This window comes from Microcaecilia unicolor, chromosome 7, assembly GCF_901765095.1.
Source record: "Microcaecilia unicolor chromosome 7, aMicUni1.1, whole genome shotgun sequence".
Taxonomy (NCBI): domain Eukaryota; kingdom Metazoa; phylum Chordata; class Amphibia; order Gymnophiona; family Siphonopidae; genus Microcaecilia; species Microcaecilia unicolor.
In genome coordinates this window covers 108,429,421-108,450,723 of record NC_044037.1, presented here as the reverse complement: position 1 = coordinate 108,450,723, position 21,303 = coordinate 108,429,421, and the positions used below count along the sequence as shown (strand labels likewise).

At 43.3% G+C, this 21,303-nt stretch overlaps 1 protein-coding gene across 1 annotated transcript in view; it reads left to right on the top strand.

The window, feature by feature from the left end:
* The window catches only part of TRIM72 (tripartite motif containing 72), a 56,300-nt gene extending 35,285 nt beyond the window's left edge, over nucleotides 1-21,015 (top strand). The window contains exons 6-7 of the mRNA XM_030210348.1: nucleotides 3,717-3,835; nucleotides 19,938-21,015. Coding sequence (XP_030066208.1) covers nucleotides 3,717-3,835; nucleotides 19,938-20,497 — 679 coding nt within the window. The 3' untranslated portion in view covers nucleotides 20,498-21,015. The remainder of the gene's footprint in view (nucleotides 1-3,716; nucleotides 3,836-19,937) is intronic.
* The last annotated feature ends 288 nt before the right edge of the window (nucleotides 21,016-21,303 follow it).

The following is a 21,303-nucleotide window of genomic DNA, read 5'->3' as shown; positions in this document are numbered from 1 at the left end:
ACTCCAGTTGCTGTACCGGGAGTAGGTGGAACTTGGAGTTGCTAGGGTTCATCATAAACTACCCCAACAGCCGAAATGTCCTATGCATTGATTCCTGACATTTTTCTTTGATGTGCTCTTGACTAGCCAATCGTCCAAGTAGGAAAACACATACACCCCTAGTTTGTGTAGGGAGGCTGTGACTACAGCGAGACACGCTGTAAAAATTCTGGGGGCGGACACGAGGCCAAACAGCAGGATGCAATATTGGAAGTGGTGCTTCCCTACCTGAAATCTGAAATATTTCTTGTAATTGGGATATATCTGGATATGGATGAAGGCATGCTTTAAGTCCAGAGAGCATAGCCAATAATTTTTCTAAATCATGGGAAGAAGGGTGTCCAGGGAAATCATCCTGAACTTTTCTTGACCAGATACTTGTTCAGGGCACTTAAGTCTAGGATGGGATGAAATCCTCTGTTTTCTTGGGCACTAGGAAGTACTTGGAATAGAATCCCTTCCTTTTTTCTCCTGGGGGAACAGGTTCAATCGCATTGGTCTTTAGAAGTGAGGAGAGTTCCTTTGTGAGCACTTCCCTGTGCTGAGAGCTGAGGTATGCTGCTCTCAGAGGGCAATTTGGAGGTCTTTGTTGCCAACTCCAATCTAATTTCTTTTGCTCTCCTTTCCCCTTCTTCTCTGCCTTTCCCATGTATCCTGTGGAATGCCTGCTCTGTCTTCAACAAGCTTTCCTACATCCACAACCTCTTTATCTCTTGTACCCTCCATCTGCTTGCATTAACTGAGACTTGGCTTTGCCCTGAAGACTCTGCTTCAGCTGCTGCCCAAACACCTTGCCCGGTAGGCTGAGGAAGAGATGGCAGGCTACTACTGTCACCCTCTTGTAGATTTCTCTTCTTCCACCTCAGTCTCCCTACTTTTCTTCCTTTGAACTCCACTCCATCCATCTATTCACTCGTCCACCTCTGAGCAGCGGTCATTTATCGACCTCCTGATAAATCACTTTCTTCCTTTCTTACTGACTCCTGTCTTTCCTTCTTTCTCAAACCTTCATGTCCTTCCCTCATTCTTGGGGATTTTAACATTCATGCTAATGATCCCTCTGACTCTTATGCTCTCAATTTCTCACTTTAACATCCTTTTTCAGTCTTCAGCTCCATTACCCCTACTTACCAGAATGGCCACTGTCTTAATCTTGTCTTATTCTCCAACTGCTCACTCTCCAGTTTCTGTACCACATTTCCTCCCCTCTCTGACCATCATCTGATAACTTTCACACTTAAACACCTTCCCCCCAAGTCCCATCCAATCTCCACCATTACATTTAGGAATTTCAGGATATTAACTCTTGCACTCACTCCACCAGTGTTTCATCCCTCTTCTCAATCACTATGTTGTCAAAGTTTGTCAATGAGGCTGACTCTTCCTATAATACTATTCTCTCCTCTGCTCTGGATACTCTCAATCCTCCCATTCCCTGTTCTGCAAGGCGTACCAGACCCCAGCCTTGGCTGACCTCTAGAATCCGCTACTTAGGTTCCTGAGCCCAATCTGCTGAACACCTTTGGCTGACATCCCGTGCCCAAGCTGACTTCATACATTTCAAATTCCTGCTGATCTCCTTCCAGTCTGCTCTTTCACTTGCCAAACAGAACTACTACATCCAGTTGACAAATTCTCTTGTCTCAAACCCTCAACGTCACTTTGCCATACTGAACTCTCTCCTCAAAGTGCCTTCACCCCCAACCCCCCCTTCACTTTCTCCCCAGACTATGGCTGAGTACTTTCATGACAAAGGTTCACAAGATTAATCTTGAGTCTCAACCAAGTCACTTCCACATCTCCTTCCCACAGTCCATTCTGTCAATCATCCTTCTGAAATCACAGAGGAGGAAACTGCAAATGTTCTTTCCTCCTTGAAACTAACTACCTGTTCCTCTGATCCTATTCCCACCCATCTACTTAGCACTACCTCTCCTACTGTCATCCTTGTTTATCTGTCATATCCTCAATCTTTCACTTTCCACTGCGACTGTTCCTGATGCCTTTGAACATGGCCGTAGTCACACCACTCCTCAAAAAACCTTCATTGGACCCTATCTGCTCTTCCAACTATCGCCCAATCTCCCTTCTCCCTTTCTTATCCAAGCTACTTGAATGTGCTGTTCACCGCCATTGTCTTGATTTTCTTTCATCTCAAGCTATTCTTGATCCACTTCAATCTGGCTTTCACCGTCTTCATTCAACTGAAACAGCGCTTGCTAAAGTTTCCAATGACCTGTTCCTGGCCAAATCCAAAGGTCTCTATTCTATCCTCATCCTTCTTGATCTATCTACTGCTTTTGATACTGTTGATCACCGCCTACTCCTTGATACACTGTCCTCACTTGGATTTCAGGGCTCTGTTCTTTCCTGGTTTTCTTCTTATCTAGGTTTTCAGTATCACCTTTACATTGATGACTCCCAGATCTACCTCTCCACACCAGAAATTTCAGCAGGAATCCAGGCCAAAGTATCTGCCTGTCTGTCTGACATTGCTGCATGGATGTCTCACTGCCATCTGAAACTAAACATGACCAAATCTGGGCTTCTTATCTTCCCCCTAAACCAATCTCTCCTCTTCCACCATTCTCTATCTCTTCCCCCATTCTCTATCTCTGTGGATAACACTCTCATCCTACCTGTTTCATCAGCTCGTAACCTTGGGGTCATCTTCGACTACTCTCTCTCCTTCTATGCACATATTCAACAGACTGCTAAAACCTGTCATTTCTTTCTGTATAATATCACAAAACTTCATCCTTTCCTTTCTGAGTACACTACCAGAACCCTTATCTACACTCTTATCACCTCTCACATAGACTATTGCAACTTGCTTCTCACAGGTCTCTCACTAAGTCATCTCTCTCTCTTTCAATCTGTTCAAACTTCTGTTGCATGACTTATATTCCGCTAGTATCGCTATGCTCATATTACCCCTCTCCTCAAGTCACTTCATTGGCTTTCTATCCGTTTCCGCATACAGTTCAAACTCTTCTTATTGACTTACAGGTGCATTCACTCTGCAGCTCCTCTCCACTCTTATCTCTTCCTACACTCCTCTCCAGGAACTCCATTCACTGGGTAAATCGCTCTTATCTTCACCCTTCTCCTCTCCTGCTAACTCCAACTAAAACCTGTTGTTTCTTTCTCTATATCGCCATCAAAATGCATCACTTCCTTTCTGACCTAGAAGGAAGATATGATATTCAAATATCCTAGTATACATAATGTACAAAAAAAGCTGTCAATTGAAAGAAATATTTGAGAAAAAGAGGGTAGGCTCGTGGAAAATGTAAGAATATAGTTCCTCAAAGCAAGCACAATGGGGGTGACAGTCATCCCTGGCAAATTATGAGAAGGATCTGGGCCCATCTGCTTCCCTGGACAGCTGGGGCTCCTATGGCGCATTGTTCACAGCCCACAATAGAGGGAGAGTTATGGTCATTCATTAAAGATGGCACCTAGATGCCAGATTAAAGGTCCATAACAGTAGGTTTCTGGATGGAGTGCTTGTGCACCCCCCCCCCCCCCCCCCCCAAGGCTGGCTAGTACAAAAGAATAGATGATGCTTCATAGTGGGACAGTGAGGGTAAATACCATAAAGTACCAGGAACTAAGATTCTTTATGTATCTACCTCTATTCATTTTTCTCCTTCTCCTTTCTCTCACCTTTCCAGGCTGAATAAGATTCTTTGCGAGTCCCCTCCTATAGGGCGTCTGGATATCCACCTTCCAGTCATTTCGGATGAGTTTAAATTCCAGGTGTGGAGGAAGATGTTCCGTTCCCTGATGCCACGTAAGTGTGTGTGTGTGAGGGGGTGGGGAAGTGGGCATTCCCAGGAGCTATTTCACTGTCAGGTCATGGGGAGAGAATAGGTGGGAAAAGGGAACCAGAGCACTAGTACTTCTGGAGCTGGGGAACACACGGGATTGAGGTTTAGCGATGAAATAGTGTAAGAATTTATTCCTTCAGACCAGCTTTCACCTGCTTGTCCTCCCAGTATTCATTCTCTCCTTCTGACTTGTCACCCTTCACACCTGCATCAGCTCTGTTATGTTGGTCTTAGACTATGGAATGCCCTACCCATCCATCTTTGCTCAGAATCCTCCTACACCAAATTCGTCCTTTCTGAAAACTCACCTCTTCTCTCTGGACTATCCTGCTCACTCTTAGCTTCACTTTGCCTTCTCTAGCGACATATCATTGTTTTATTGTATACCGCTTTGAAGCCATATTTTGGCTTAAAGTGGTATATCATACCTTATAAAATAAAATTTAAAAAATTCTCTCTTCACAGTCCCTCCCCCAATGTTTTCCCCCTCCTAGCATTCACTCCTTGTGACCTCCTCCACCAGCATACACCCAAGCTTGTTCGCCTCCTTACACCCTTTCCCATTCCTAGCACATAATACTGTGTTTCTTGTATTAACTGTTGAATTTTATTGATCTACTAGTAAAAAAGGCCCGTTTCTGACACAAAAGAAAACAGGCGCTAGCAAGGTTTTCCTTGGAGTGTGTATGTTTCAGAGAGAGTGTGTGTGAGAGATGGAGTGCGTGTGTCATAGAGAGAATGAGAGAGAGAGAGAGACAGCGTGTGTGTGTGTGTGTGTGTGAGAGACAGAGTGTGTGTGTGTGTGTGTGCGTGTGTGAGACCGTGTGTGTGTAACAGAGAGATAGAGTGTGATAGGGACTGTGTCAGAGACAGTGTATGTGAGAGACAGTGAGTGTGAGCCCCCACCCCCCTCTCGCAGGGCCCCCCCTCCCCACCCCCACCTCTGGTCTCAGGACCCCCTCCCCACCTCCCTCTTCCCTGCCCGGCCTCCAGCCATCCATGTCCAGCGACCCTCCTCTCCCCCTGCCCCCCTGCAGCTACCCATGTCCATCGACCCTCCCCTCCCCCCCCCCGGCGCATCAAACCTCCTCGCCACCCACAGATGCCAGTAGTAAAGCTGTCCGGTTCGCTGCTGCTTCTCCTGTTGAGCAGCAGCGACCGCTACAAAAAGAAAAGAAGCGATAAATGTTTTTAAACCCAGCCCAAATCATTCGCAAATGCCCGAGTCTTAAAACGCAGTCTCTGCAGCCGCTCCTCCTCTCACCTGTCATGTCACTGCGGTCCTCTGGGGTCTTACTCCAGGGGCAGTGACGTGGAGGCGAGAGGAGGAGCGGCTGCAGAGACTGCGTTTTAAGGCTCGGGCATTTGTGAATGATTTGGGCTGGGTTTAAAAACATTTATTGCTTCTTTTCTTTTTGTAGCGGTCGCTGCTGCTCAACAGAAGCAACAGCGGCTGGACAGCTTTATTACTGGCATCTACGGGTGGCGAGGGGGTTTGATGCGCCGGGGGGGGGTGTTGATGTGCTTCGTGGGGGGGGGGGGGGGGAGGCGCCAAGGGGGGGATTTCTGTTTTGCCGCGCTTGTAGTTTTTTGATGCGCCGCTCCCTGCCATTTGCTCCGAAGTGGCAGGGAGCGGCGCACTGACAGCTGATTCCCAGGCAGGGGGAGGAGTACCTACTCCTCCCCCTGTCTGGGAATCAGCTGTTAGTGTCGTCATCCTGGCTACGGAGCCTAGCTCAACTCCAGGAGCCATGGACACAGGCAGTCCCACATTAGGACATTGGTGGTGAGAATTATTATATAGGATAGTAAATGTAAGCTGCCTAATGCTCATTGTGAGGAGTAGCATATCAAATAAATGAATTAATTCACTCCCTTCCTCTTGCACACAATTCCACAAGTTCAGCCCTTCACTTGTCTGGTGGTTCTCTTTTTGTTTTGCTTCTTTCTGCAGCAGGAGTCCAAGGAACATAGAATGGGGGCTGTCTGCAGCCTCTTCTTCTTCTGTCCCTGTGACAACAGTTGCTCCTGGGTAGACAGGTGTTGCAGAGGAAGCAGTTTTTAATTCCTGCGCTTCACCAAAGCTGCAATGGTCTTAATGCCTGCTATCAGTTCATTATTTAATATAGCTGGTGGCCAGTAACAGCAGCTTTTATATTGTTGTTATGAACTTGTGCAGAAAAACAGGAGTGTAACCTCTACAGAACCAACAGGTTGAGATAGGAGAGTGCTACGAATTTGGCACAGTATTCGTTCTGTTGATGGGATTAGTCAATGATTTGAAGAATCTGATGATCCTTGATACAGGCAATATATTTTTATTTATTGCATTTGTATCCCACATTTTCCTACGGTATGGCAGGTTCAATGTGGCTTACATATTGCTAAAAAGGCGGTTACAAAATTTAGATTTTAGATTGATGAAACTTGCCCAAGTCAGGTTCTTTTCGATAAATTTGTGTGCTACTTGTTGTTCCTCCTTCTTGGAGTACCTATTATGAACATGTGCCAGCAGCCAGTTTGGTTACATTAACTCCTCCCCCCTCCCAGCTAAGCCTGCTGGATGGCCAGTCAGCAACCACTATGTGAGTGGAGGAGTAGCCTAATGCAGAGGTTCTCAAACCTGGTCCTAGAGGTACCCTAGCCAGTCAGGTTTTCAGGATACCCACAATGATATTCATGACAGATTTGCATGCACTACCTCCATTGCATGCAAATCTCTCATGAATATTCATTGTGAGTATCCTGAAAACCCGACTGGCTGGGGTGGCTCCAGGACCAGGTTTGGGAACCACTGGCCCAATGGTTAGTGCAGTAGCCGGAGAACCAGGCTTGATTCCCAATGCAGCACCTTGTGACTCTGGGCAAGTCACTTAACCCTCCATCGCCCCAGGTACAAAATCAGTACCTGCAATATAATATGTAAACTGCTTTGATTGTAATTACAAAGGCAGTACATCAAATCCCAATCCCCTACCTAATGCTTCCATATCACCTGAATAGCTTGATCTTGTCCTGATTTTACCCCCTGGCATGCTGCTTGGAGATGGTACTTTGATTTCCCCAGGCACTAATACATCTCCATGATGCACATATAGCCAGCCTGCTCTTGTAACGCAGAAGGCTAAAAAATTACTGATTAATTTCATATCCTCCATACTGTAACAGCTTTTTTTTTGTTTCATTTTTATATTCCAAACTGAATAACCATACTTGCCAAGTCTCATACTGGAGACTCCTGCTTTTTGAGGCTATCTCCTACCCTGCTGCACAAAAACAGAAAACTTCCCATCCAATTCAAAAGATTCAGTAGGGTAATCTCTGAACCACGCTGCCGCTGCACGTGTTACACTCAGGTGCAATTCTTTTCAGTAGTGATGTGAGTGTGGCAGCATTACAGCCAGCAGTAGTAAAGTTCCTGTTTCTTTCTCATTCTTGTACGAAGTCAGGAGTGCACTGACAACATAATGGAGCAGGCTATGCCCTCTTCCTCTGCTGTCAACTTGAAGTGCTGCATTTAGAATTGCAGAGCACTGCCAGGGGTCTAAGTGCAACACAGTGGGAGGACACAGCCCTAGGTGCTGCACTATGGTTGGCATCCTCCCCTTCACAAGATGGATGGAAAGTTAAATCTGACAAAGAAGGGCAAGAGACAGTGAGGGGGGGGGGGGGAGGAAAAAATTATGATTGATGGGATCAGAGGAGGGAGAAAATACTAAGTGAGGGTATAGCAGAGAGGGGAAATCAGAAGGGCTATGGTTTGTATAGAGAGTAAAGAAAGTGAATGAGGGGCTGCAGGATGTGAAGGTCTTAAGAGGAGGGATGCAAGCAGAGAGTGATGGGATCACAAGGGGTGTGGGAGAGAGGAGAAAGGGATTGGAGGGGATATGAACAGGTGTGTAAAAGTGAGGGGGTTCAAGGTGCAGAGAAATGACCAGAGATGATGTGAATAGAGCCTGGAGGTAAGGGGGGAGGCAGGGAAAGATTGAGATCAAAGGGGCTCTGGGTTCTGAGTGAAGGGATATGAAGGAATTGCAGGGTGTAAGGACATTATTCGTCCCTCTCTCTCATTTTCCCTCCTAATTTAGGATCCTTCTCCTCCCACTGCTCCCCATCTCTCCTTCCATTCTATATCCCTCTGTTTTCTTCTTGGAAGAGCCTGTCCTCTATTCGTGATCCTTTTTTTCCCCTTCCTAGCACCAATCACTAAGCTCCCCCCTGGTTCCCTAAATACATTAACTGGGCACAAACGCAATGCCAAAAAATGACTGAAATTTTACAAAAGAAAAAAAGAAAGCATAATATGCAAATTTATAAAAATATGCCAGAGAGTTTACAAGGCTACTGCAGAATCTTAAAAAATCTGCAACAAGAAACTAATGGGCCGATGCTCAAAACATAACACCAGCACTACAGGTAATTAGCGCCATTGTTTGTGAGCGCAAAATGCTCAGAGAGCTCTAGCACAGGAAACCATTAGGCATATTTTTAGATTTATAAAGTTACATAGCAACCTATGGAACTTTGTAAGTCTAAGTGCTTTGAAAATTAGCCCCATGGCATGTGTGTCAATGATTAGTGCAAGCAGCATGCAAATGTAGTCAGATGTTAATGAGGTCATTTCCTATTTCTTCCCAATGCTCTGAGAGCTCCGCACAAAACAAAGCTGCCCTTACTGCTGAAAACCTAATGCCAGCTCGGAGCAGGTGTTAGGGTAGTTGAAGAGAGGATGTCTCATGATTCTCTCTTTAAAATGTCAATTTTTATTTAATTTGGAAACGGAAGGATGCCCATGCAAGTGCTGGTACTAAGTGATGAATGTGTGCAAGTCAGAGAAAACCCAAAAGTGAAAGCACACATGGGCATATGGTTCCTGCACTTAAATATAAGCCTTCCAAGTAAAAAAAAAAAAAAAAAAATCAACTGAAAAGCTTATATTTAAAAGGCACAGAAAACAGATGCTAATATGCACTTCACTTTGGGGTTTGCCTGGTGCATGTGTACAAGAGCTGAGCTTACCGCGAAACTCTTCTGCACATACGCCAAGCATGTTCCCCCATGCTTTTGCAGCACACATATAATTTGAATACAATTTCCTTTGCGCATTGGTAATCTAGTTTTCTGCACTGTTCCAGCAGTATGGGTTCTACACTGCTGACTCTACCGCAGGAGTTCTGAGCATCAGCCCATAAGGGCTATGTGTTTGAAATCCAGTTGATTACACAGAATTACACCCAATTTTATTAGATTGTACTATTTTCGTTTCACACCCTATTTTACACAATGGCTTAAAAGCAGACTGGACTTGCCCTCTCATAGGTGACATGGAGCCACTAGGTAACCAGATCAAAGAGTGGCCGCACTGGGAACTGTTCATTTGATATCATGGAACCCTTCCCTGTTGCTCAAAGACATCTTATATAATCTCAAATGGAAAGGAAGGACGGGCAAATGGAGGAGACAGAGAGGAGAAAAGAATGGGAAGGGGTTTGATAAAATGAACTTTCTATTATTCTTCACTGCTGTCCAAGGCTGTGTGTGGTCCTATGAGATGGCTGTAAAGAACTACAAGCTCCAGAATGCTTTGCAGTCAGCAGTAATTTCTGTGCCTGTTAATGAAGGGCTATATGAGTTAAGCTGCCCAAGGAACTCTTTCTGGCAAAATTTCCATGATTACTGTTTTTTTTTTTTTTGTACTCTTCCATCCCAGTGCATTGTGGTATTTAGAGTCACCCTGTAAAATCTCAACCACAGATTGTTTGGTGCAAACAAGCAGATGAGTTACACCATCAAGTTCGAAGCATAGGCCCTGACCATTCAAAATGGCTGGGGATGCTAAACATTGTACCCCTTGCTGTGTACAATGAAGGAGCTTGCTCAGTAGTGGGGGTACTCAGCAACCACTGCATTCACAGACCTGGCACCTATGGAGCCAAGTCCTCATAAACAAGCTAAACAAGTCTAGGGTTTGCCCTAATTTCAAAGAATTAATGCAGAAAGACACAGGTGCTTATATACACCAGAATAATTAGCCATCAATAATTAAATACACGATTAATTAGAAAAAAATAAGTTTAATGAAGAAAAACAGATTAATAAATGAACAAGTTGCAAAGCGGATGCTGAAAGTTTGACACAAAGGCATGCTTCTCTATGGTAAGCTACAAGTACACAAATTAGACATCTTGAAAGCAAGTGTGGTTGGGATGCATAGGGGCAGAGTAGCTTGAGTAGGGCTGACATATGGGGGGTGAGGGGATGTGAACATATAGCTGGGGTCTCTATGCACAAACGTCTGAATTTGTGTGAATGCAGAGGAGTATGTGAATTACTGTAAGGACAGTACATGATTGAATGCAGTATGTTTGAGTGGATGGAGGTGTCTATAAGTGTGCACATGAAGGAGTGGGTATTAGTGTAATAAGCTGAAAGGGCAAGTGTATAGTTGGGTTTGGTGAGAATCAACCATATAAACGGTGAGTGACCGTACTCACTTGCAAATGCGCAGTAGAGACTTCCCTCTTTGCCTCGCCCCCGCTTCAATACGTGATGATGGGGGCGGGACAGAGAGGGAAGTCTCTACTGGCATGCTGCAGACGTCGGAACCGCTCCCCCTCCCCCGGAGTCGCCACCGCCCATCCATCTGGCCCGAGCACTGTGAACTTACATCACCACGCAGCAGCAGGCACATCAGCAAAGCTGCCGTCGGGCTTCCTTCTCTGCCTTTGTCCCGCTCTCGCTGACGTTATGTCACACGAGGGCGGGACACAGGCAGAGAAGGAAGCCCACCCCGACGGCAGCTTTGCTGATGTGCCTGCTGCTGTGTGCTGATGTAAGTTTACAGTGCTGCTCGGGCCGGGTGGAGGGGCGGCGGCAACTCCAGTGGGGGGGGGGGGGGCTCGGAAACCCCCCCCCCTCCCATTCCAAAAGTAGCCCGTTTTCACGAACTCAACGGCTAGTTACTTTATAAAAAGCATTTGTTGTACGCAAAGCATAAACACATGAAAAATTTTTCTTCTAAAACTGTATGAATGCATAACCATGTAAAAAGTAGGTAAATTTCAAGATGGTGTAAAAGTAGACACAATCTGCATTCTGGGAGGGAGTAATTTGGATGGAATGGAGTACGCACATATGTAATAAAATATGCATGGAATACAAGCATAGATTTACACCTTCTTTCAAGCAGGTGTAATTTGTGGGAGAAAATGTGCCACTGGGGATCACTGCAGGAATCTGTTTTATAAAGGCACAAAGGCATCTATGTTTTCTTCATAAAATAGAAACTTTTTAGAAATTTATATAAAAGCTCACTTATATTACTCCATGTATTTATATATACATGTGTGCAAGTGAAAGATGTTTGTGACTAAGGGCCTCTTTTTTTCTAAACCTCACTAGCGATTCCCGGTATGGCAAATGCGCTGTAGCCCACTGAAAGGGCTGTTGCACTTGCGCAGGAATCGCTAGCGCAGTTGAGTAAAAGAGGCCCCAAGTGAATTTGGGTGAGTTCATGTGTATGACTGTGTGGATAGTTTCCAGATAGTAGTGGTGAGATTATCTACAAGCTTGCAGTTGGGATTTGGTGGTATGCATGGGTGGTGGCTGGGAATAGGGGAGTGTCTAAATGCATAGTTGGGGTATGTATATTTGTGTGGTCCATGTGCATGAGAAAGCAATATCATTTTTTTAACAAATCTTAAAACTAGCCCCAATAGCAGTATGTCACAGTACTGTAGACCTCCTCCCTCCTTAGCCCTGACACACCCAGGGATTAGCCTAGTGGTTAGAGCACTAGGCTGACAACCAGCAATACTACTGTGGCCAGGCCAGGGAAAGGAGGGAGCACTAGGCTCTCTCTACTGGACCTTGTGCCTTGGACTGCTCCCACTGGTACCGGGAGCTTTGGCAGACATGCAACAGCTACATTTTCTCATTTCCAATTCCTAAACTGAAACTCAATGCATATGGACAGACCTAGGACAACAGTCACTAAAGCAATACCCATTTAAAACCATAATAAATGGATATAACCATAGGAGCCGACTCTGTGGGTGCTTGAGCACCCCCCAATATTGAGAAAATTCCTTGTATGAGTCCGGGGAAGAGTTATTTCCACTGGGCTTAGCACCCCCAATAATTCTGAAAAGTTGGCTCCTATGCATATAACCCCCCCCCCCCTTCATATCTTGTAATTAATAAATTATTTAGGGTTAGCAGTCAAAAACACAAACAAACAGGTTGCCTGGAATTATTAGGAAAGGAATGGAAAATAAGGCAAAAGACAGAAATAACCAATGAAATCAAGAGCAGCTTGAACACCATGGACTCCTGGGCAAACGCATTTCAACTAAAACTAAACAAAGAAAAAACACACTGTCTCGTTGTCTCATCCCAACACAGTGCGGACAACCATACAAGTATCAACACTCCAGATCACACCCTCCCTATCTCAGACAGCCTGAAAATCCTTGGCGTTATAATAGACCGCAACCTAACACTAGAGAAAGAAACAAGTGACATCCACAACTAAGAAAATGTTTTACTCATGTGGAAACTTAAACGCATGAAACAATTCTTCCTGAGGGAAATATTTTGCAACCTGATACAATCAATAGTATTAAGTCACATGGACTACTGCAATGGAATCTATGCGGGTTGCAAAGAACAAACATTAAAGAAACTTCAGACCCGCCCAGAACATGGCAGCCAGACATCTTCGGAAAAACCCAATTGATAGCGCAAAACCTCTCCGCGAAAAACTACACTGGCTCCAATCAAAGAATGTATTGCTTTCAAAATCTGCACAATGGTCCACAAATCATCTACGGTGATGCTCCGGGATACATGACAGACCTGATTGACCTACCAACCAGAAATACTTCAAATCAATACGAAAGTACCTAAACCTGCACTACCCAAGTTGCAAAGGACTCAAATTCAAATCCACTTACGCATCCAATTTTTCCTACATAAGCACACAATTGTGGAACGCACTTCCAAAGCCTTAAAAACTATATACAAACCACCTACACTTCCGGAGAACACTAAAAACTTATTGGTTCAAAAAGGCATACCCTACCAACCCAACATAATAGCTTGACCGCTGCAACACAACAAAACCATAATACAGTATGGTTTCAACAAACCAAAATACAGTATGACACAATATTATCAAAATACATCATGGACACCAACACAACTCTTCCGTGTACGCCCCTACATGGCTACGCCACATGAACCTTATCCTATCTCATGTGGCTATACCACATGAACCTTATCTTATCTCTACATCACTCTGTATTTGTTTACACCGGAGTCTGCATTCGCACCTCCAGCACTATGTAAGCCACATTGAGCCTGCAAAATACCGTATTTTTCGGACTATAAGACGCACCGGACCATAAGACGCACCTAGGTTTTAGAGGAGGGAAATAGGAAAAAAAATTTTTTTCCTTTTTCCCTCCTCTAAAACCTAGGTGCTCCGGTGCGTCTTGTCCGAGTTCGGGATCGCCCTCCCCTACTCACGTCAGCGATGTTCCCGGGTGGTCTAGTGACGTCGGGGCAGGAAAGAGCCCCCTCTTTCCTGCCCAGCGCGCGCTCTCCATCCTCCTGTATGCTGCCTGACGGTCTCGGCGATATTCAAAATGGCGCCGAGAGTCTCGGCGGCCATTTTGAATCTCGCAGAGACCGTCAGGCAGCATACAGGAGGATGGAGGAGGACGGAGAGCAGCACGCTGGCAGGAAAGAGGGGGCTCTTTCCTGCCCCGACGTCACTAGACCACCAGGGAACATCGCTGACGTGAGTAGGGGAGGGCGATTCCCGAACTCGGGGGGAGGGCGATCCGGAATCGCTACCTTCGGACTATAAGACGCACCCCCCATTTTCCTCCCAAATTTGGGGGGAAAAAAGTGCGTCTTATAGTCCGAAAAATACGGTAGGTGGGAAAATGTAGGATACAAATGTAACAAATAAAATAAATAAATAAAATAAATGCCTCTGTATTGTTCCATAATTTGACCTCACCAAGTACTGTGTGCAATCCTGGTCACCCGCTCTCAAAACACATATAGTGCAATTAGAAAAGGTTCAAAGGAGGACAACCACAATGATTAAGGGGATAGAACTCCTCTAATATGAAGAAAGGCTTAAGAAGTTAGGGCTCTTCATCTTGGAAAAGAGATGACTGAGGGGGGAAATAACAGAGGTCTATAAAGTCCTGAGTAGTGTAGAATGGGTAAGAGTGAATCAATTTTTTTATTCTTTCAAAAGAGTATAAAGACTGGGGAACACTCAATAAAGTTACATGGTAATACTTTTAAAATAAAAAAAAGAAATACCTTTTCACTCAATGAATAGTTAAGCTCTGGAATTTGTTGCTGGAGGACGTGGTAACAGTAGTTAGCATAGCTGAATTAAAAAAAAAAGTTTGGACAAGTTCCTGGAGGAAAAGTCCACAGTCTGCTACTTGAGCTAGACTGCTTAACACTGGGATTGGTAGCATGGAATCATGCTACCATCTGGGCTTCTGCCAGCTACTTATCACCTGGATTAGCCACTATTGGCACAAGGCTACTGGGCTAGATGGATCATTGGTCTGACTCAGCATGGTTAGTCTTGTGACTCATAGGTATATGTATTCATACCTGTTAATTTCATCTCCTTGCATCCTGCTAGTCCAGAGTCAGGGGTACATATCACTGTGTACAGATGGAGACAGACCATACCCCGCTTCTGGACTGGTCTAACATAGGTTTTTTGTTTTTTTTTAAATAAGAGTAGCCATACTGGGTCAAACCAAGGGTCCATCTAGCCCAGTATCCTGTTTCCAACAGTGGCTAGCCAGGTTACAAGTACTGCAGAAACCCAATTAGCCAGCAACATTCCATGCTACAAATCCCAGGGCAAGCAGTTGCTTCCCATGTCTGTCTCAATAGCAGACTATGGACTTTTCCTCCAGGAACTTGTCCAAACCTTTTTTTAAGCACAGATATGGTAACCACTGTTACCACATCCTCTGGCAAAGAGTTCCAGAGGTTAACTATTCGTTGAGTGAAAAATATTTCCTCCTACTTGTTTTAAAAGTATTTCCATGTAACTTCCTTGAGTGTGCCCTAGGTCTATGTACTTTTGGAACGTGTAAAAAATTGATTTACTTCTACTCGTTGTACACCACTCAGGATTTTGTAGACCTCTTTTACAAGCTGAAGAGCCCTAACCTCTTTTGCCTTTTCTCCTACAATTGTTCCTCCCCTCTATCAGTTGGTGCTCTTCTTTGAACCTTTTCTAATTCCGCTATATCTTTTTTGAGATAGGGTGACCAGAGCTGAATGCAGTACTCAAGGTGTGGTCGCACCATGGAGCTATAAACAGGCATTATAGTATTTTCAGTCTTATTCATCATTCCTTCCTACAATTCCTAGCATCCTGTTTGCTTTTTTTGGCCACCGCCGCACACTGAGCAAAAGATTTTAGCTTTCTTTCTCACTGCAGGTAGCCTCTTTGTGTAAATCCATTAAAAAAAAAAATACTGGCTGTCTCATAGTACATAGTAGATTACGGCAGAAAAAGACCTGCATGGTCCATCCAGTCTGCCCAACAAGACAAACTCATATGTGTATACCTTACCTTGATTTGTACCTGCCTTTTTCAGGGCACAGACCGTATAAGTCTGCCCTCCACTATCCTCGCCTCCCAACCACCAACCTCTCTTCCCCCACCTGCTGTCAAAAATCAATCAAAAACTTGGGCGTTGGCCTGGTGTAGGCGGCTTCGAACATACTGAGATAGTCAATACAGCCTCATTCAATTTGTAGCCATTTTGATCAGAATTCCTTTCAATCTTTGATACTTTCACTCTTTACATTTAGGATTGATTACTATAATGTCATGTACTCTGGTGTTACTAAGTCTATCCTGAAGGGAATTCAAACCTTACAAAATACAGCCATTAGGTTACTTTGTCATGGCCGTCTGTCAGACTATGTGACACCTCTGCTTCAGAAACATCATTGGACGAACCTGAGAGCAGCTGTGATCCTCCTTCTTACCTCTGAATCATGCCTAAACGAGGCAGAGCAGCAGTCCGAGCCCCCCCCCCCCCCACTGCCAGTCTCTCCAATTGTTGGTCCGATGGATCAATATGCGAGGACCCAAGGGGCTGATGTCGGGAGCGGTCCCATTATGGATGCCGGCTCGATGGTGGAACGTTCCGCGTCCTCTGGGCTTGAGATGACGCTGAGCCCCGACAACAGAAATCCTCCCCCGCAACCGCAAGGCTGTAGTTCTCCCTTTCTGGAATCGACGTGGCCGCCGCCAGGAAGCAGCTTAGGCCCTGGATCGAGTGGGGCTTCACTACATCAGAGTGAGACAGGAGGAGAAGGACAACTACTACCCTCCAGAGAAAACGAGCCTACAGGACTGGAGGCGGGTGAACAAAATGCTAGACGTAAGAGGGCAGCTGAACCAATGCTGAAGATCTCGGTAGAATTTCTTATAAAACCAGCAGAGGTAACTTTAGACTCACTGTGGGTCTTAATTTCCCAGTTAGGACAGACTTTTATTACACAAGTTAACACTGTTACACAGAAAGTTCTCCAGACTGAGCAAAGAATGGATAAAAGTGGAACAAATTAAATCCTTGATTGAACCTGTGGGACAAGTTGAAAGAAATGTATCAAACAGAGAAAATGTACAAACATCCTTGATTAAAGACTTATCCAACTTAAGGAATAAATCTGAAGTAATGGAACAATAACCTTCGATTTATTAATTTTCCAAGGGTCACGTTGGTGAGACCTTTAGAAATGTTAAAACGTTACTTAAAAGAAATATTGGGAATACCAGAGGATAATTTGCCTTTTACTCGTGTATTTATTTACCGAAGAAAGTATCATATCAACAACAGCAAAATTCCTTTGACATATCTGCCCTGCTGGACACTTCTGATTCAGATTTAGCCACGGCGGCTACTTTGATAGCAACAGTGGCTTTATTACCAGATACACAATGGTTATTTCGCATGTTCTTCAAGAATAGAAAGAAGTTATTTCTTCGTTTTAAAATTCAATTTCCTGATGTTTCAAGGGAAACCCAGCGAAGGCGCAAACAGTTCTTGATATCGAGGCCTGCAGTTTTGCAATTAGGGGGCACCTTCTTTTTAAGGTTCCCTTGTAAATGTATAATTAGATATAATGCAGTCAAATATGTGTTTATAGAACCCTCTCATTTATCATCTTTTGTCGCGACTAAAAGATCACTAGGAGGTTAAATATGTTTGTTTAAATATTTACCAGCCTTACTCTTAGGTACAATATTGCAGATATTTTTGTTTTCTTTATATTTCCACATTTGTTTCAATCTTGGTTGCCAATATTGTGGACTTGAGTGTTTATGTAATTAATGTTTTCATTTTATTTAATATTGGGTATATTTTTCCTTTTGATTTAAATAACACTTTTCTGTACAAGAGCAAGCTCTTGGTTTAAAGATGTAAAACTTATTAAAAAAAAAAAGAAACATCATTGGCGTCCAACTGAACAATGTATTAAATTTATGATCCTGCTTCTTATTTTCAAGGCATTTAGTTTAGGTGCTCCTCAGTACTTTAACTATTCCATATGCTCCACTTTGTTTGCGCAGATCCTTAAATGACCATTGTTTAGTACTGCCCAGTCCACGAATTGCACAACTTGAATCCACCAGGAAAAGTGTGTTTTGTTTTTTTGTTGCCCCTTATGTAATAGTTTACTTTTATTTGACGTGAATTATCCTGAAAACTTTAAGTCACGGTTAAACATCGTAACATAGTAAGTGATGGCAGATACCTGAATGGTCTTATCCTGTCTGCCCAAGTCACATTCATTATCAATTCAAGATTAATTCAACAATGAATGTGATGGCTCTTTCAACAAGTCTATTCCACAATTCTGAGCTGCAGCTTAACCGTCAGATGCCAAGCATTGTCTTTTATTCTAGTTATTTATTGATTTTAATTTAGTTGTCTTATTGATATCTATTGAATTTTTATATTATGTTCAGAGTGAATAGGTTTCTTTCCTATTTAAGACTGGAGTTACTTTCCTTTATATTTTAGTCTATAAACCGCTTTGCTGAAGTTAGATTAAGCAGTTATAGTAAATCACGAATAAATAAATCCATGCTATCTATAAAGGACACCTGTTACAGCTTAGCAACTTTGCTTTCTTTGTTGATAAGTAGGATTGCATTAGGCACACAAATGGGCGACTCCTAAGCTCAGGGTTGCTCCAGTTTGTGCATCACTTATTGTTAAGGTGCAACCAAATCACAAGTAAGTAAACAACAGTCATTAAAGCTTATAAAGATGGGTTGCTGTATTTATTTGAAAGTGTGAATAAACATGAAGGTAAAGGTGAGCCGGTTGCTATGTATCTAGATTTTCATAAAACGTTTGAAAAGTTTCTAATTTTTTCAGGAGTCTCTCATGAGAGAGTCATAGGATAGGAGGCAATGTTCTGTTGTGGATTAAAAATTGGTTATTGGACAGAAAACAGAGGGTAGGGTTAGAGCCATTTTTTCTCAATGGAGGAGGGTGAATGGTGGCATGCTGTAGGGATCTGTACTAGGACTGGTGCTATTTAACATATTTATAAATGATTTGGAAATTGGAATAATTGAGGTGATTAAATTTGCAGATGACACAAAACCATTCAAAGTTGTTCAAGCACATGTGGACTGTGAAAAACTGGAGGAAGAGCTTTGGAAACCGGAACACTGGGCATCCAAATGGCAGATTACATTTGATGTGGACTAATGCAAAGTGATGCATATTAGGAAGAATAATCCAAATCATAGTTACCTGATGCTATGTATTCCTTTCCTAATAATTCCTAGCATCCTGCTTGTTTTGGCCACTGCCGCACACTGGGCAGAAGAATTCAGCATCTTGTCTAGAATGACACCTAGATCTTTTTTTTTTTTTTTGCGTGCTGACTCCTAAGGTGGATCCTAGCACCAGGTAACTAAGATTCGGAGCTTCAGCCCTGGATTATTTGAATTTAAATCACTATTCGGCCAAGTGTGAATGTATTCGGGGCAGAGTCAAATTGAATCCAAATGTTCAGTACGGCCCTAGTAAAAGCACTCTGCATCCCAACAACTTCACTTCCAGAAATACATTCCCAATATATGTATACACTTATGCATGTACCTGCCTTATGCACATTTTTGTTGGGCATTCTTAAACAGCTCTATTTCTATACAAAGAAAATATATTTTATGTATAGAAACACTTTTGAAAAATTACCCATATAAATTGAGTAATGTCCAAATTTAAAAACTGCCCACCCTCCCTGCAGATTAAAGAATCAGGGCCTATTTTGTTTTGATTTTGGCTGCTCTTTGCTGGTCCCCAGCTACTGTCCTCTTAGGCAACCACCTAATCTAATTATTAAACTAGCTCACTCCAAAAAAAGTAGGAAGCAGCACTGATCCAGCCTTTCCCCATGGTCCTATTAGTTATAAAATTAGTTGGAAAAAAATACAGTCCATCAGGTCCCAACTCTCTTTCCTATGCTATCTATGGGACTTTTAGTTCCTGCTGTTCTGAAATAAGGATTACAATGTTAAAGGGCAAAAACCAGGACAGGCTGAACTTGTTTTAACGAGCTGAAGTCATTTACATCTCTTATAGCTACATAAACCAACGCTTCTCAGACCTGTCTTGGGTACCCACAAAGCCAAAAATCAGATTTTCAGAATACTGACAATGCATATGTATGAAATAAATTTGTAAATAGAGTTTCCAGAGTGTACAAGTTTACCATATGCATATAGATAGTGGATTTCTTTAAAACTGAACAGACTTTAGAGTCCCTAAGACAGGCTTCAGATCCCTCCCCATACATACATATCTATTAAATTCAACTCTCCAGTCCATCTTTGGAACTAATTTCAGTTTCTCTAAGTGCCACATAATGCAAAGAAACATAAAACCAGACCTAGACTTACTTGTCCCTAATGACATGCTAGCTGATTAACATAATAGACCTTCCATTCATTCTACTTTTCTGTGTGTTCCTTAGCCCTGGAAAACCTAACACTGGACCCAGACACAGCCCATCAGAATCTGCTGATCTCAGAGGATAGAAAATCAGTGGAATGTGTAGATCGCAAGCAGTCGGTGTCATCAGAAGACCCAGGACGCTTTGACAAGGGCAACTGTTTAGTGTCAAGAGAAGTGTTTTCCTCTGGTGAGCACTACTGGGAGGTAGAGGTGGAAGACAAGCCCCGCTGGAACATAGGTGTGATTTCTGAGTCTGTCAACCGCAAGGGGAAGCTTCATGCCTGCCCCTCCAATGGCTTCTGGCTGCTAGGGTGCAAGGATGGGAAGGTATATGAAGCACATGCAGAGGAAAAAGAGCCACGGCTCCTGCGTGTGGAATCCAAACCAGCTAAGGTGGGTATCTATCTGAGCTTCAGTGATGGTGTAGTATCCTTCTATAATGCAGATGATGAAGACTGTATGAACCTGCTCTACACCTTTCATGAGAAGTTTGCTGGCAAAGTATACCCATTCTTTGATGTATGTTGGCATGACAAGGGCAAAAACAGCCAACCCCTGAAGATCTACTATCCAGCATGAGAGCGTCAACAGTCTAGTGCGTCTATTGGACAAGCCCTGCAAATCTACTGTCACATCTAAATACTGAAGTTATTCCTTTATCTCCATCCTTTGATCCCTCTCTTCCCACTTAATTCCTTTGTGGATGCACACATATACCTCCCCCCCACCAACAGTTCAGCTGTCAAACTCACTTTACAAAAATGAGTTTTAAAATAGGTATGAAACCAACATTTCTTAAGCATAAGAGACAGTAGAGGGGTATAGGAATGGGACACTGTCTTGAGCAGCTGAAACTGAGCAGCTTGAGCTGGGGGTTTGAGGGAAATCACTGCTAGCATTAAGACTGATCCTCAAAAAATGCCACCCACCCACTTTCTATCCCAAATATGTAAATGACCAAACAGATGAAGACCAGACAATATTTCAGACTGTCACCATTGCTACTTTGAGGATTTTGAGAGGGGTGAATATGAAATGTATACGTCAGCTTATGTATGTGGTGATATGTTCTGTCAATAAAGCCACTGTGCACTTCAGAGTTGTTTTAATGAATTTAACCACAATATTGTACAACGGAACAGATACAGCAGTACAAAATTGCTTGACATATTAGGTAATCATTGTGCACAATATTGTTTTTTGTTTTTTTTTTTTTGTAAATAGAGCCAGAGGTAACCCTTGCCATTTTTTATTTGCAAAACCCACCCGACAGCCCACAAAAACCTTTATATAACTGCAAAAGAACTATATAACCCAACACTTTGTAGTAGTAGTGGGATTAGAAACCTCATCTCCTATGTAGGATTTTACAAGTCTAGGATTTA